We start from the raw sequence: 17,614 nt of genomic DNA, 5'->3' as shown, positions 1-17,614 counted from the left end.
GTTTGACAACTGTTGAGCACCGCACTCTAGATTGGTTTCATTTCGATCGTGTTGATTTTCTTCTCAGGTCATAAAATATCAGTAATTTGTCAATTACCTTACTTTTTTAGATGATTTTCATAACTTTTTATACATATAAACACAGCCACCATAAATACAAATCAATCCATGTAAGAGTCATCGTGATAGGTTCAGCCGTTCTTGAGTTTTGTTGCCTCAAAGGGACTTCAAATTCATTTTTATATATATAGATAAAACCACCCACTGACGACCACCATTTTCAAAAACAGCAATCAAACCAAAACTCCTTTGTCTTTTTCAAAATATACACGACAAAACGAAACGCGAGGCACAGCTCTTTCAAAGCGGGGGATCTCAGCCCGGAAAGTGAAGAAAGAAAACCTTGTGGTCACTTATTACCGTCAAATGGTATCTTTTCGGGTTAGAAAATACGCACATCTTCTTACCGGAATCTGCGACGGATTTGGAACTTGTCGGAACGAACTTCGCGAGTTATTTATTTGGTCATTTTTCTAAATGTGCGAAACCAAACTTTACTTGCAGCGTAGAAACCCCTGCTCAAGCATATACGTGTTAAAATAGCAAAATTCAGTGAATCACTATACATTTCAAATATTAGTTTTGAAACGATCGGCTGAATCAAAAACTAAAAGTGCGATTATGAACAATCGTGACTATTTTTTAACCAATACATTTTCGATATGCTCCTCCTCTTCTTGGCGTAACGTCCTCACTGGGACAAAGCCTGCTTCTCAGCTTAGTGTTCTATGAGCACTTCCACAGTTATAACCTGAGAGCTTCCTCTGCCAATGACCATTTTGCATGTGTATATCGTGTGGCAGGTACGAAGATACTCTATGCCCAAGGAAGTCAAGGAAATTTCCTTTACGAAAAGATCCTGGACCGACCGGGAATCGAACCCGTCACCCTCAGCATGGTCATGCTGAATACCCGTGCGTTTACCGCCTCGGCTATATGGGCCCTATATTTTCGATATGCATGATCCTAAAATTGGCGAAGAAGAGAAAACTTTATTCATAACATACTTAAGCAAAGCTTGTCAATTTAAACCTATTATTTTTCTGCGTTTGTATTGTCACTCTATCACAATTGTATGTCAGAAAATTTGTTGTGTTATTCGTGTAACGATCTATTATATTATTTGGTTGAAAATTTCAGAGCAAGTAAGAATAAAACTTTTAAATATTTGATGCAAACTAAAATAAATTCCTACCTACACAAAACAAGAAAATCATTCTCTAGAAACTATATACCTGGCAACAAATCCATACCTATGTTCTTTCGTCTCCTCTTTACGCTACCCAGAGAGCTAAACGCGAGAGAGCGCACGAGCCTACGGATAGAGACCGTACTTTGCGTGTCTCTATATTCTAAGCCCTGCTACGAACCGTACGTAAACTTTTCGCTTTCGAGCCCCACTTAGCAGCGACCGGTGCGGTTCGTTTCTTTGTTCGGGGCTCTACTTAACGTTAAAACGCTTGATGGAGCCCATGAGTGGGCTTGGTCTTAATAGTTACACTCGCGCAGTGCCATACCGCGTGTCATTACCATTTCGATAAAACCTTCGCATATCGTATCGATCCATGCCTTTCGGCGTTTCAGCATTCTCTCTCCGACTCTCCGTGTTGCCTGTTCTTGCTGCTAAGGATTTATCTCTCTCATGCCCGTGTTATTCTGCATAACTTTCTGTTCAAATTTCGACATCTAATGGTATGTATTTCGTCCATCACTCATCGGCAATTGGCATTTTTTTTGTTTCATCACAATATCCATCTCACTTCCATTCCCCTACATTCGAAACAGTAGTTTATCTTTGTTCGGCATCGATAACAACTAATTCTCATGTTCCGATATGTTCCCGGCGCATAATCGATGCGTTTCAATAATCATCGTTTTCCTGTTTGAACGATGATTATTAGGTTGGATATCATAAAAAAATGTAATGCGAATGTGACGTTCGTTTGTGATCAACATGCCCTTTCAGTTCAGCAGCTACAGTGCAGTGATGTTTATCAATCGATATGATCAACACGTGAGAACAAGCTCGTGGCTCGTGTATGTTATGTAGTTTGTGGTGACATGTGATATCGGATCTGAGGAAAAGTAAACGGTGATTTTTGAAATCCTCAGCGCCTCCGGTGACGTTGACGTCGTCGTCGGGGAGGTTTCCGCGATAACGGAATAGTGACGCGCGTGGAGTTTGTTCGTCGAAACGAATGCATTTCAGCCGGTTGTGGAATTCGGTAAATATAGGTAATGAACTTGTAACATGTCAATTTTGCGCAGTTAATGATGACAAATCACTTCGGATTCGCATGCGATTGATGTTTTGGCTGAAATATGTAAGTCTGCATACCCAACACCAAAATGTGAAGCCAAATTCTACTTAGAGCACCTTTACCGGTGCGCGACTAAACTAAATTACATAGCGCAGTATCATAGCGCTATACCTTATCGGGGGCTACTAACCGGGCTAGTAAAATAGCAGCGCGGCTTGCGGGAAACATCGAGCGCACAAATTTAGGCGCCCGATAGTTGCGCGGGAAACGATTGCTATTTCATATATGTCTAAAGTGCTGTGTTGTTTTTATTTGTTTGTTTCGAACAAAACGCACCAGCGGTAAGCACCAATTTTTGTAAACACTTGCAGTTAGATAAAATCTGCTGCGAATATCTCAAGCGAAAATGTCCAGGAGTACTCGTCGCAGCGTTCGGGTGAGTGAAGTGCTGGAAGAATCAAAAGAAAAATTATTACTCCCAAACGGAAGGGGCAGCCTTCACGAAGGAAGCACGACACAACAATAGAGGAGGAGTGGAAGCCTCTCCGCCAAAGCGGGGCACAGTACGACCACCGAAAGAGTCAACGGAGGTCAAGCCGGAAGAAATGAGTGTCACTGCTGTGGGATGTCTCCCGGGGCATGAGCGAGAAACGGAAAATCTCGCTCTGCACGTCGAGGGGATTTCGGTGAATAATGGTTCGGGAACTGTGTAGATTACTGGTCCACCCGGAACAGGTTAAACGGCCATCCTGACCAAAATTTCCTCTGGGGAGTCCTCCGGGGATTTCTCCAAATATTCCAACGGGGTTTCCTCCAGGAATTCCACCAGAAATACCTACGGGAATTCGCCCAAAACTCTCCGTCATCAACAATGTACGGTACCGGCGACCGCCATGGTATAACCTAGAGCGACTGAAGCAACCGGATGTCGCCTCAGCATACGCGCAGAATCTCGAAGCCGCGTTGCCAGACGAGGGCGAGCTCGATGAGGTCCCCCTAGAGGACTGCTGGAGTACAGTGAAAGCAGCCATCAACGACGCAGCCGAGAGCACCATCAGGTACGTGGAACGGAATCGACGGAACGAATGGTTCGACGAAGAGTGTAGATCGGTTTTGGAGGAGAAGAACGCAGCGAGGACGGTAATGCTGCAGCAAGGGACTCGACAGAACGTGGAACGTTATAAACAGAAGCGGAAACAGCAGACTCGCCTCTTTCGGGAGAAAAAGCGCTGCCTGGAAGAAGCGGAGTGTGAAGAAATGGAACTGCTGTGCCGTTCCCAAGAAACACGGAAGTTCTATCAGAAGCTCAACGCATCCCGCAACGGCTTCGTGCCGCGAGCCGAAATATGCAGGGATAAAGACGGAGGCCTCTTGACGGACGGACGTGAGGTGATCGAAAGGTGGAAGCAGCACTTCGATCAGCACCTGAACGGCGTGGAGAATGTAGGCACGGGAGCCCACGGCAACGGAAGGAACGACGACGCCAGTGCAGCGGAGGACGGAAATGAACCAACTCCCACGCTGAGGGAAGTTAAGGATGCCATTCACCAGCTCAAAACCAACAAAGCAGCTGGTAAGGATGGTATCGCAGCTGAACTCATCAAGATGGGCCCAGAAAAGTTGGCCACCTGTCTGCATCGGCTGATAGTCAGGATCTGGGAAACCGAACAGCTACCGGAGGAGTGGAAGGAAGGGGTAATCTGCCCCATTCACAAGAAAGACGACCATTTGGAATGTGAGAACTTCAGGGCGATCACTATTTTGAATGCTGCCTACAAAGTGCTATCCCAGGTCATCTTCCGTCGTCTGTCACCTAAAACAAACGAGTTCGCGGGAAGTTATCAAGCCGGCTTCATCGACGGCCGATCGACAACGGACCAGATCTTTACCGTACGGCAAATCCTCCAGAAATGCCGTGAATACCAGGTCCCAACGCATCACCTGTTCATCGACTTCAAAGCGGCATACGACAGTATCGACCGCGCAGAGCTATGGAGAATCATGGACGAAAACGGCTTTCCTGGGAAGCTGACTAGACTGATTAAAGCAACGATGGACGGTGTGCAAAACTGCGTAAGGGTTTCGGGTGAACTATCCAGTTCATTCGAATCTCGCCGGGGACTGCGACAAGGTGATGGACTCTCATGCCTACTCTTCAACATCGCTCTGGAAGGTGTGATGCGACGAGCCGGGCTCAACAGCCGGGGAACGATTTTCACAAAATCCGGACAATTTGTGTGCTTTGCGGACGACATGGACATTATTGCCAGAACATTTGGAACGGTGGCAGAGCTGTACACCCGCCTGAAACGCGAAGCAGCAAAGGTCGGACTGGTGGTGAATGCCTCAAAAACAAAGTACATGCTGGTAGCCGCAACCGAACACGTCCGGATCCGTCTGGGTAGTAATGTTACGATAGACGGGGATACTTTCGAGGTGGTGGAGGAATTCGTCTACCTCGGATCCTTACTGATCAGCGGAAGTCGGGCCTACTACGGGCTCCAGAAGAAACTGCGGTCGAAAAAGATTCACCCACGCACCAAATGCACCATGTACAAAACGCTAATAAGACCGGTGATCCTCTACGGGCACGAGACATGGACCATGCTCGAGGAGGACCTGCAAGCACTCGGAGTTTTTGAACGACGCGTGCTAAGGACGATCTTCGGCGGTGTGCAGGAGAACGGTGTGTGGCGGAGAAGAATGAACCACGAGCTCGCTGCACTTTACGGCGAACCCAGCATCCAGAAGGTGGCCAAAGCCGGAAGGATACGGCGGGCAGGGCATGTTGCAAGAATGCCGGACAACAACCCTGCAAAGCTGGTGTTTGCAACTGATCCGGTTGGCACAAGAAGGCGTAGAGCGCAGAGAGCACGATGGGCGGACCAGGTGGAGCGTGACTTGGCGAGCATCGGGCGCGACCGAGGATGGAGAGCGGCAGCCACGAACCGTGTATTATGGAGAAATATTGTTGATTCAGTTTTATCTTGAATTTGATGTAATACTAAGTAAATGACATGAACCTACGGGAATTCATCCGGGGATTCCTTCAGAAATTCCTTCGAGGATTCCTCCTTCAGAAATCCCTCCAGGAATTATTCCGGGAATTCCTCCAGAAACTCCTCCGAGAATTCCTCTAGGAATTCATTCAGGAATTCATCCGGGGAACCCTACAGCGTTTTCTCCTTGGATTCCTCAATAAACTCCTCAAAGAGTTCCTCCAGGAATTTCTTCAGGCATCCCTCCGGAGATCAATCTAGAAATCGGTCCGGGTATTTCTCTTGGGATTCTTCCAGAGATTCCTGTAGCAAATGCTCCTGTGATTTCTTAAGGAACTCCTCCGGGAATTTCTTCAGAAATTCCTTTTGGAATATTTCTAGAGTTCTCTTACGATTCTTCCTTTAATTCCTTCTGGCATTCCTGCAATAGTTCGTACAGGAATTCCTCCGGAAATTTCTCCAGCAATTCTTCCGGTTATTCCTACGGGGATTATTGCAGGAAATCCACCAGGATTGCTCAAGAATTTATCCGGGGATTTGAGACTCACTGAGACTTACAAATTGCTCAATCGACCCAGTGGCTAAACCAAGACTCCCGGATAACTAGCTCAGCAGCATGAGACCCCTAGAGTTGGGTCTACAGGGTCGGCATGCTACTGGGTAATTCGGAGGGGCTACGCGGAACAACGGGTGCTGAAACTGTGGAATTCTTAATGATTGGTGGATTGAAAGAGTGTTTTACAAAGTCTATGTGGGATTTATTGAATTTAATATTGAGGTTGGGTGTTTGAACTTTATTGGGCTATTGCTACTAATATGGGCTAGTTTGTGGTAAGGATAGTTGTTCTGGTACGTACCGGGGCGTTGCTGGACGTTGGCGAGCGCTCGCTGCTGCAGGTGAGGTTTGCTTCGGCGGTGGTGAGTCGGAAGGTGGCGACTTGGTGGCTTGGTCTTCGCGCACCTGAATGGCGGCGGCGCCTCTTGATTGGGTCAAAGGCAATGGCGGATGGCTACGGAGGTAGCCTGGGGGTCTACGGCGTTCCCTTCGTTGACGCAATCGACGGGCCACGGACGAGACCGTATTGGCCACGCCGAGAAGGGTTGTCCTGGACTTTTAGGACTTCACGGTCCGAGATTTCTCTCACTACGGCGGTTACGGAGCCTGAGAGGAGGTCCTTGACGGTTAGACCAATACCAACGAAATCGTTGGTTTGGCCGAACGTGCACAGTTGGCTGGGGCAATCTAAGGATTATAGAATCCAAACAAAGGTCCTGAGGACCAAGGCATGTTTAACTAACGGCCTTCCGAAATAGCATCCACAATCTGTTACCTGGCTGAACTATTGGCCTCGCACTGTGGTTCACTTCAGGATTGCACACTATAGGCACACTATAGGCACAATTTGAACTTGGCTCAACTGTCTTGCACAAACGCCGATTTACTTCTGATCAATGGCCGACTCCCCAAAATTCAATCTAGCCAATCCATTCATTTTCCATTTGTTCCATCCTCCCTTCATTTTCCTTCCTTGTTGAATATCACCACCCATCCATTTTCAATCCTTTTTCCTTATTACCACAGTTGATTTATTCTGCCCTTTTAAGCCCGTTGATCTAATACATTTAACACAAACTATACAATATCTATCTAATCCTACAAACCCAACATGAAACACAATCTATAAAAACACTACAGTTCATTATCAAATGCACAAATTAAAAATAATATTGGGATAATTGTAACTAAACGGTTACAGATTAATCCGGAAGTTCCTACGGGAATTTCATATAACATTTCTGTGGAGATTTTTCCTAGAATTCCATCGAAGATTCCCCTAGAAATTCATCCGGAAATTCCTCAGGTGAATTCCCGAGGAATTCCCGGAGGAATTTCCCTGAGGATTCCCTGGAGAAATGCCTAGAGCAATCCTCGGGGAATAGCCGGAAGGAATCCCCGGAGGAATTCCTGAAGAAAACCCACGGAGGAATTTCCTGAAGGAACATCCGAATAAATTTCTGAAAGAACCCCCGGAGGAATTCCTGGAGAAATTCTTGGAAAAATTCCCAGAGGAATCCTCGGAGGAATTCCAAGAGGAATCCTCGGTGAAATTCCTGGAGGAATCCTCGGAGGAATTCCTGGAGGAATCCTCGGTGAAATTCCTGGAGGAATCCTCGGAGGAATTCCAGGAGGAATTCCCGGTGGAATTACTTGGAGGAATTCCCGGAGGTATTCACGGAGGAATTCCTGGAGGAATTCCCGGGAAAATTCCTGGAGGAATTCCCGGAAAAATTCCTGGAGGAATTCCCAGAGGAATTCCTGGAGGAATCCTCGGAAGAATCCTCGGAGGAATTCCCGGAAGAATCCTCGGAATTACCGGAGGAATACTAAAAGGAATTCTTGGGGGAATCCCCGGAGGAATTCCTGAGGGAATCCCTGGAGGAATTCCTGGAGGAATCCCCGGAGGAATTCCTGGAGGAATCCCCGGAGGAATTCCTGAAAGGATCCTCGGAGGAATTCCTTGAGGAATCATCGGAGGAATTCCTGGAGGAATCCCCGGAAGAATTTCTTGAGGAATCCCCGAAGGAATTCCTGGTAGAATCCCCGGAATGAATCCCTGGAGGAACTCTTGGAGGAATTCCAGGAGGAATCCTGAAAAGAAATCCCAGCAGAAATTTTAGGTAAAATCCCGGAAGGGATTCCTGGGGAAATCTGGTATTCCTGGGGAAACCCTAGTACGTATTGCTCGAGAATACTCAGTAGAAATTCATGCTAGAATCTCAGAAGGAATTCCTGCCGAATCCCAGAGAAAATTCTTCCAAAATAGGTTTGCAAAATATTTTGTTTATACCGCACTAGTATTTGGCAACGACCGGTACGCAATCCGGTAACTAAATATAGTAGCGACCGGTGTGGAAATGAGTAACTAAACTAAAATGACAACTCTGTGGGCAATCATTTTACTCGCCCAGATAGTAGCCCCCGGTAAACTTGCTCTTAGTTATTAATGACAACGATCTGAAACTTCTGATCTGTCGTAGCATCTTCAGAATGAAATTTATAAAAATCATCACACAGAATTGAGAAACGAAAAACTACATGTATTAACTGATGTTAACTGATGTTGATGATGATAACAAAAAAAACGAAATAGCTAAATCATATAGGTAAGTATTAAACTTGCTACATATCACAAGGGCAAATCAATTACTTGAGCAGTGTATACATAGTTCACAGATAGAAAAGCGGATGTTTTGTGTGACGACATTGCCCCGCTTTTTCTCAAATTCAGAGTCACAGTAAAAACAGATAACGATAGAAGTATTTGCAAACAACTAGAATTTATTTTTCCGGTTTACTACACTATAAGCTACAATTAATCAGCATTCACTGTTTTCATTTGTAGTACGTTTTTACCTGTTGAGTTCAGAGATTGAAGTTATCAACAGAAAGGAATACAATGTTGACAGCCTAATACACTGCCGGTGGACGCATAAATGTCCCATGTGCAAAAACAGACAATCGAGAAAATCGCGTCCAAAGTTCAAAAAAGTAAATTGTCTCAATTATGAAGTATAAGTACCGAATCGCGTTCTAATATCAACCAATTTCGAATTTAAGCTTTAATTTTTGCTCTAGAGCGATTTTAATGTTCCATAGGTTTTCCAATGAAACGTGACGCTTATGCGTCCACTTTTTAGAATGTTACAAATCGGCGTTGCGTTTTTTCGACAATTTTCGTAACAAACTACCTGTTTTTATTTTCCTATATGATAGTACACTATGAATCATGTTCATAAGCTGCAAAATCTCAATATTGCCAAAAATGCACATGGGACAAATATGCTTCCACCGGCAGTACACTTGTTGAATTGTTTATGCCTCGCTAATTTGCTTCATCTTTGGCTGATGTAACAAACTAGAAAATAAAATTGTTTAAACTTGATCAACGCTGTACCATTATTAGCATCATACTCACATTCTTGCAGGGAGTGTTCCGAATGAACGCTCGCCAGAAAACGTCGAACACTTCCATCACTTGAGGACCGTTGCATTCGTTGAATTTGCCCTCCATACAGTTCCGCACGTTGAACAGCTCGTCGCACTGAGGTCGACCAAATTTCGACACCTCCATCAAGTCCGTTTCGTTGGAAACCAGGGTGGCACATTCCGTCGCGTAGTTGGAGTACTTATCCATGCAAACGTTGTAGTTGGCGTCGTCCTCTAGAAGTTCGTGGTTAGAAATGAATCGAGCCAAGTCATATTGGAAAAGGTATTCGCTAACTCACTGAACAGAATCTCCCCGTCATTTTTGCAGAGCAAATCGATGGCCTCGGGCATTGCGTTGACCACGCTGTCCAATATCACAGCATCATTTGGGTCCAAACATTTTCGAAATTCCTCCTTCGGTGGATCGAGGCAGACCAGGGCACTGCGAATCTGCGAACAATATCTGCAGAGATTTTTTGGATTATGTTCTTTCCGACCGGGGAACACTCCGCACTAAACCTACTTTGGAAACAGTTCATGCCGCGTGGAAGCATCCAAATCGCTAACATCATTCATCAGGCTTGGCAAATCTACCGTTGCTTGAAGACACAGCGGCACTCCGTACATGGAAACAAGCAGATTTTGGAAGGTTTCGGTGGAGTTGGTCCTCTCGTAGCACATGGTTTGAATCTGTGTGATATATTCCTTGTAGTCCGACAATTCCTCGGATGAAGATGTCGATCTATCGATCTGGTTATTGTCACCGGGTAGATTCTTTGCGATGGTTGCTGCGAAATCAACGTTTCTGTAACTGTGCGATGTATTCCGTTGTATTCTCTTGACTTACCAGCCATAATGCCGACAACAAAACAAATCACCGTCGCTGATGTTTTCATATTGGATGTTGACGCTATGGAAATCTACAATGTACTGGCTCGCTCGGTATCAATGTTACAGATTAAATATGTAATTCAAATTTGTTCCCATTTCCAACCGATGGGGTAGTATGATTCGAATACAAACTATTTGCTTGTAGTTGGAACTTTTTTTTTTTCAAATGGACGCACATCTTTGAACAGGAAGTTCTCTCAAGAGTACCAACTATCAAGAATACAAAACAATATAACTGTATTAGTAGGAGGAAGCAGCCAATGTTATGACAATTCACATGATGATGTTTATTGAACACAAGTCTATTGAAAGGTGGAAGTGGTATCAATTTAAACAAAGAATAGCATTGGAATTTTTAGAGTCCTTGTTAAAGCTGAAACCGCAAACGCCATGCTAAGGGTGACGACTTCGATTCCCGGTCAGTCCAGGAAGTTTACATTATGAAAATTTTCTTTGGATATGTGGATAGCCAGCATTTGGAAACAGTGACAAATCTATACTTCTATTGGAATTGCTAAGTCTCGAAAGTCACAAGCTATCATTACATCTGTCCTAGAAAACTGGTGAGAACTTTCCATCTTACTCAGCGACTTTAACCCTCGAACGATCGCGCTGTTGTATTTTGTACAACACGTTGAAAAAATCACGCTTTTTGTACTCAGCATTAGCGTGGTGCTGACGCAGGTAGTCAACCGCGCGAGTTACGGAAGGTTAAGAACGAATAGTTACATACCTTTCTCGTACACCGAACTGTACTGAAAAGCTCTATGGTCACTCAAGAAACGAAATTTCGATAGAAGGTTCGGAGGGTCAAGTCACATATACCAATCAACTCAGTTCGACGAATTGAGATGATGTCTGTATGTGTGTATGTATGTGCGTATGAATGTATGGCTGTGTGCAAAAAGAGTTTACACACTTTTCAGGCACTTCCCATTGGTCGATTTTTTGGATTTTACCACGTATCGAACCGGAATTTTACCGCGTTGAATGCTATTAAAAATGGTCCGGATTGGTTAAGGCGTACCGGAGCTATGGCCATTTTAGTGATCCAGACTAGCACCGGTAGAACTTACCGTATGATGCGACCAAGGATGCGACACATCAAACTGCGCCGATTTTTGTAACCTTTAGTATGGTTGACGAATTTTGTGCAAAAATCAACACTGGAGACCAGAAATTTCACGATGTCCGCCCAAAATCCAAGATGGCGGCTCAAAATTCAAGATGCCGGCTGTTTGACCCGTAAACACCCGGGACGATCTTTTTTGGTAGAAATGCAATATCTTCTTTGTTTTTAAACATTTTACCCTGGAGTCTTTTTTATAATCAAGGGAACTAGTTGTGCTGAGAAATTCATGGTTTCTCTCCCTTTTGCACCCTCCCCCTTTTGCTGGAATTCCTCCAAGAATTCCTTCAGGAATTCCTCCAAACATCCCTCCAGAAATTCTTCCAAGAATTCCTCCAGGAAATCCTCCCAAAATTTCTCCAGGAAGTCCTCCAAGACTTCTGCCAAGAAATTCTCCAAGCATTCCTCAAGGAATGCCTCCAGGAGTCCTTCTAGGATGTTCTCCAGAAATTCTTCGAAGAATTCTTTCAGAAACCTGCTGGAAATCCTCCAGACATTCTTCCAAAAATTACTCCAGGGATTCCTCCGAGATTTATTTCAGGCATTTCTCCAGAAATATATCCAGAAATTCGTCAAGAAATTTTTCAAGGAAGTCCTACAGAAATTACTTCAGGAATTCCTCCAGGAACCTTCAGAAATTATTCGAAGAATTCTTCCGGGAGTTTTCCCAGGGATTTTCAAAGATTTTTTTTTCTAGAATACCTCCAGAATTTTTTTCACGAATACCTCCAGGATTCTTCAGGAAACCTTTAAAAAATACACCTGGAATTATTCTAAGAATTTTTCCGAGAATCCTTCAGGGATTTCCTTAGAAAATCACCCAGAAATTTCTTGTGGGATTACGTCAAAACATCCTCACGAAAGTACTCCAGAAACTTCCTCAGGAATTACAACGGGAACTCCTCTTGGAACTCCTGCAGGAGTTCCTCCTGAAATTCCTTAATAAATTCTTTTTGGAATTGTACCATGAAATCCTTCAGAAATTGCCCCAGAAATTACTCCGGAAATTCCTTCAGGAAGTCCTCCAGGAATTCCTCCAGAAATTTCTCTTACAATATCTTCAGGAATTCAGCCAAGAATTAATCCAGGAATTTCTCCAAGAATTCATCCAGGAATTTTTCCAAGAATTCATCCAGGAATGGATCACTAAAATAACTAACACGGTCCCTGTGAAATGAACAGATACCGCCACCGTAGCCTTGTGTGTTTGACGTAACTCGACTGCTGTGTTACTGTGTTACAATCCATATAGGGTGGCTCTTTTGTTTTGATGCGGTGAGTAGCGGAAAAGCGGAAGTAGAGGAATTCCTTCCAAGAACCTCTCCAGGAATTCGTTCCAAAACTCCTACAAAAAATTCCCCACGAATTTCACCAAGGTTTCCTCTAAGACTTCTGTCAAACATTAATCCAAGAATCCCTTCAGGAATTTCACCAAAAAAAAACTTTCAGGGATTTTTTAAGAAATTCCTTCAAAAATTCGTCCAAAAAATCCTCCAAAAATCCCTCCAAGATTCTTCAGGAAATCTCCAGAAATATCTCAAGAAAATACTCCTGGGACAACTTTAGAGATTCCTCCGAAAGTTCCTTTAGGGATTTCTGCATCTCTGCATCTCTGTGACTTTTTCCAAGAATTCCTTCTAGAATTGAAGAATTCCTCCAAGAATTCATCCAAAAATTCTTCCGGTATTTTTTCTGAGAATTTCCTCAGATATTTCTCCAAGACTTCTGCTAAGAATTTCTCGAAGTATCCGTCCAGGAATTTCTTCAAAAATTGTTTCAAGTATTCTTACAGGAACGAATAAGAATTTCTCCAAGACCTGCTCCCGTACTTCTGTCACAAATTCTTCCAAGCATGCCTCAATCCAAGAAATTTGACCAGGGATTTCTTGAGGAACTGCTCTAGTAATATCTTCACGGATTTTTCAATAAATAACTTCAGGAATTCTTCCTGATTCTTTCATGATCTTGAGAAATCCTTCAGGAATTCCTCCAGAAATCCCCCCAAGAACTTCCCCAAGAATTCCTTCCAGAACTCCCTTCCAAGGATTTCTCCAGGAATACCTCCAAAACTTCTTTCAAGAATTCCACCAAGAATCTCTCCAGGAATTTCTGCAGGAATTTCTCCAGGAATTCCTTGACGAATTCTTTCAGGATTTTTCCAAGAAATGCTAAAAGAATACATCCAGGAATTTCTTCAAGATTTTTTTTAAGAATTTCTGGAGGAAATCGTGGAGAAATTCCTGGAGTACTTTCTGGAAGAATTCATGTAGTAATTTGTGAACTAAATGTGAAAGAATTTCCTTGGGTAGTTCCTAGAAGAATTTCTGAAGGATTTCCTGGCGTATTTTCTGTAAGAATTCATGAAATTATTTCAGGAGGAATTCCTGAAAATAATTTCAAATCCTGAAATATTTTCGGGATTTTTCTTAAAGTTATTCCAGGAGCAATTCTTGGAGTTATTCCTCGAGGAATTTCTATAGTATTCCCTAGAGTAATTCCTGGAGGAATTGCTGTAGGAATTCCTGCAGTTGTTTTTGGAGGAATTCCTGGAATAATTCCTGGAGGAATTCCAGGGGAAATATCTGGAATATTTCTTGTAGGAATTCCAGGAGTGTTTCCCGAAACTGTTTTCAGAGGAATTCCTGGTATAATTAGTGGAGGAATTCATAGAGTAATTCCTGGAAGAATTCCTAAAGTAAATCCTGATGGAACTTCTGGAATGATTGCTGGAGGAATTTCTGGAATATATTCAGGAGTATATCCTGTAGGAATTCCTGCAGGAATCCCTGGATTCATTCCACCAGGAATTCTGTTTGGAATTCCTGGAAGAATTTCTGGAGGATTTTTTTGGGGAAATTCATTAAGAAGCTCTGGAGGAATCTGTAGAGAGTTTCTTGAATCTTTTATGAGAACAATTTATGGAGAATTTCTGAAGGAGTTTCATGAAGAATTCCAAGCGACAGTCATGGAAGAATTTCTTAATGAATTTCTTGAGAAGTCCCTGAAGTAATTTTGAAATGAATTTGTGATGAAATTCGCAAAGGAATTTCTGGTTATATCCGTAGCGGAGTTTCTGTAGGAATCCCTTTAGCAATCCCTGGAGGAATTTCTAGGGAAATCACCGGAGGAATTCTTGGAGGATTTCCTGGAGAAATCCTTGGAGGAATTCCTGGAGAAATCCTTGGAGAAATTCCTGGAGGAAACTTTGAAGGTATTTAGGGAGGAACCTTTGCAGGAATTCCCGGAGGAATCCCCGGATGAATTGCCGGAGGAATCCTAGGAAGAATTCCTGGTGGAATCCCTATACGATTTCCTAGCGGAATTCTAGGATAAATCCCTGCAGGATTTCATGGAGAAATCCGTGGATAAATTCTAGGAGAAATACCTGGATGAGATCTTGGTTGAATCCTGGAGGAGTCTTTGAATAATTAGTGGAGGAATTCATAGATAATTCCTGGAGAAATCAGTAAATCCTGATGGAATTCCTGAAGTATTTGCTGTAGGAATTTCTGGAATATATGCTGGAGAAATTCCAGTAGGAATTCCTGGAAGAATCTCTGAATGAATTCCAACAGGAATTCTTGGAGGAATTCTGTTTGGAATTCCTGGAACAATTTCAGGAGGATTTTGTGGGGAAATTCTTTAAGGAGCTCTAGAGAATTTCTTGAAGCTTTTATGGGAAGAATTTATGGAGGAATATTTCGAGGAATTAGTTGAGGTATTTCTGAAGGAGTTCCATGAAAAATTCCAAGCGGCAGCCTTGGAAGAATTCCTTGATGAATTTCTTGAGAAGTCCCTGAAGTAATTTTTGAACGAATTTGTGATGGAATTCCCAAAGGAATTTCTGGTTATACCCGTGGCAGAGTTTCTGTAGGAATCCCTATAGAAATCCCTGGAGGATTTCCTAGGGGAATCACTGGTGGAATTTTTGGAGAATTTCCTGAAGAAATTCTTGGAGGAATTCCTGGAGGAAACTTTGAAGCAATTCCTGGAGGAAACTTTTAAGAAATTCAGGGAGGAACCCTTGCAGGAATTCCCGGAGGAATCCCCTGATGAATTGCTGGAGGAATCCCTGGTGGAATCCCTGTAGGATTTCCTGGCGGAATTCCGGGATGAATCCCTGCAGGATTACGTGGAGAAATCTCTGGATAAATTTCAGGAGGAATGCCTGTAGGAAATCTTGGTTGAATCCTGGAAGAATCTCTGGAGGCATCTCTGGAAGGATTTGAGGTTTTGAGAATTTCAGGAGGAATCCCTGTGATAAATTCCTGGGAGATCCCCTGTAGGAATTGCTGGAGGAATTCCGGGATGAGTTTGTGGAAGACACCGTGGAGGAATTTCTGAAGGAGTCCCTAGATGAATTCCTAGCTGAATGAGCAGTTATTTCTGAAGAAAGTCCTTGGGGAGGATGACCTAGATCACCAAGTGAATGATGCTAAGTTATCGGAATTGTACTCTGTGGCTCTAAGAGTAGCGTACATTATATTCCGCGTGCATTTGCTACAATAAAAACATCCAAAGCTTTACAGATATTGCGACCCATACTTCAAAATATATTGGGGTCCATTTATATGCCAGCAGACACCCAACTAGCAAGAGACACAATCGTGAAAGAATTATGCCGATAGAGTGAAGAGAAACAAGAGTAGAGTCTGTTGATATTGAAGGTCCTATTCCCAGAATAGTTTGGAAAGTCTGGAATATCCTTTGAATGTACCAAAAGCATTATAGCTGTGTACTGAGGCTCCATCAGCAGCATAGACCACATTCCACGAATATTTTTTTACAACTAAAGCATGATACAGTATGTGGATATCGGAACCCAAACTTCAAAGTGTACTGGAGGCCATTTGTATTTCACGGAATGTCCAACTACCACAATATCAAGTTGCTCGCAGCATTGCGAGGTCTAATGGACATCAACGTGACTAAATTTCTTGAACAGAGTGAACACGAATGATGGTAGATATTAAGAAAATGAATTCCAGAGTAGTTTGGATGACCTAGATCACCCAATTCATACACCATGAATTTTCTAGGGGTGCTTTGAGGCTTTGTTGAGTAATCGTAGACTATGTTCTGTGATCATTCATCGTGTATAAAATATGGTTTAGAATGTTGGACTTGTGACACAACTTTTGGAGTACTTTGGAGGCCTTAGAATAGCTCAGGGATGAGAACTTCTACAGGCTATGATGGGTAGTGTTACATTGCATGTCAAGGATCAGTAAAAACTATTGATGATTAGCAAAACGACGAAATCTGAGCAAAGACATGTAGAATTTACAAAGAAGATATTGCATTTCCACCAAGAGAAGATCGTCCCGGGTGTTCACGGGTTAATAGAGTTTTCGGCTCTAAAATCATGCAATATGGGTATATTTGGTATGGAGAAGTTCCTGTGACATCTAGGCCTGAGAGATCGTAGAGCTGTCTACATCTTCCTTCGGTGTCCAACTAACCACCCTCTCCCTTTCCTCAGCAGTCGCAAGGACGTGACCAGGACAGTTCTCGACCATTGGAGGATTGCGTCAGTCTTGTCTAAGAGTCAGAGATTAGTCCCAAATCTGTGTGCTATGGTTCGGACGGGAAGAAGGCAACCCTCATAACAGCGGTCTAGGACTGTGCCACCTACGAATTTGTGCGACTCGCTTAGTGCTAATGCCAATGCTGATTTAATATGGAGAAGATGTCTAGAGTCCAAAAATGGCGACCAGAATATCCAATATAGCGGTCTAAAATCCAAGATGGCGGCTATTTAACCATGCGATATGGATATATTTGGTATGGGAAAGATTTTCGGAGTCCACCAGATAACCAAGATGGCGGTCTAAAATCCAAGATGGCGGCTCCAAATTCAAGATGGCGGCTGTTTAATGAAGTTTTAAGCTCTAAAACCATGCAATATGAGTATATATGGTATGGGGAAGATGTCTGGACTCCGGAGTTCAAAAAAGGCGACTAGAATATCCAAGATGGCGATCTAAAATCTAAGATGGGAAAGAGTCAGAGATTAGTCCCAAATCTGTGTGCTATGGTTCGGACGGGAAGAAGGCAACCCTCATAACAGCGGTCTAGGACTGTGCCACCTACGAATTTGTGCGACTCGCTTAGTGCTAATGCTAATGCTGATTTAATATGAAGAAGATGTCCGGAGTCCAAAAAGGGCGACCAGAATATCCAATATGGCGGTCTAAAATCCAACATGCCGACTATTTAACCATGCGATATGGATATATTTGGAATGGGAAAGATTTTCGGAGTCCACCAGATAACCAAGATGGCG

At 43.3% G+C, this 17,614-nt stretch overlaps 2 protein-coding genes across 8 annotated transcripts in view; one reads left to right on the top strand and one right to left on the bottom strand.

Annotated features, from left to right (window-relative positions):
- The window catches only part of LOC109407819 (ribonuclease P protein subunit p25-like protein), a 606,744-nt gene that overhangs the window by 204,814 nt on the left and 384,316 nt on the right, over nucleotides 1-17,614 (top strand). For 2 of the 6 annotated variants that reach the window (XM_062854474.1, XM_062854473.1), the window contains exon 1: nucleotides 2,051-2,295. The exons of 3 other annotated variants lie outside the window; for them this stretch is intronic. In XM_062854474.1, the coding sequence (XP_062710458.1) occupies nucleotides 2,259-2,295 (37 nt within the window). In that variant the 5' untranslated portion in view covers nucleotides 2,051-2,258. Of the gene's footprint in view, nucleotides 1-2,050; nucleotides 2,385-17,614 lie in introns of those variants that run through there. One more of the 6 variants, XM_062854476.1, reaches the window with a different exon arrangement.
- Nucleotides 8,641-10,299, bottom strand: LOC109407821 (27 kDa glycoprotein). Of its 2 annotated transcripts, XM_029870338.2 has the most exons (6): nucleotides 10,156-10,299; nucleotides 9,832-10,096; nucleotides 9,608-9,771; nucleotides 9,298-9,542; nucleotides 9,184-9,237; nucleotides 8,641-8,799 (listed from the first exon to the last, which is right to left on the bottom strand). In XM_029870338.2, the coding sequence occupies exons 1-5, from the start codon at nucleotides 10,202-10,204 to the stop codon at nucleotides 9,205-9,207; spliced, it is 756 nt and encodes a 251-aa protein (XP_029726198.1). In that variant the 5' UTR covers nucleotides 10,205-10,299; the 3' UTR covers nucleotides 8,641-8,799; nucleotides 9,184-9,204. The 2 variants fall into 2 exon arrangements, with proteins under 2 accessions (XP_029726198.1, XP_062710464.1); XM_062854480.1 differs by having other exon boundaries at nucleotides 8,641-9,237.

The sequence above is a fragment of the Aedes albopictus genome, chromosome 2, assembly GCF_035046485.1.
Source record: "Aedes albopictus strain Foshan chromosome 2, AalbF5, whole genome shotgun sequence".
NCBI classification, from domain to species: domain Eukaryota; kingdom Metazoa; phylum Arthropoda; class Insecta; order Diptera; family Culicidae; genus Aedes; species Aedes albopictus.
Note: the sequence above shows the minus strand (reverse complement) of the source record. Positions and strands in the feature narration are given on the sequence as shown.

Coding starts and splice junctions, on each gene's coding strand:
- LOC109407821 (XM_062854480.1), bottom strand. CDS start 10,204: ATGAAAACATCAGCGACGGTGATTTGTTTTGTTGTCGGCATTATGGCT. Junction 10,097..10,155: donor TGTTGTCGGCATTATGGCTG/GTAAGTCAAGAG, acceptor TTGATTTCGCAG/CAACCATCGCAAAGAATCTA. Junction 9,772..9,831: donor CGGCATGAACTGTTTCCAAA/GTAGGTTTAGTG, acceptor AAATCTCTGCAG/ATATTGTTCGCAGATTCGCA.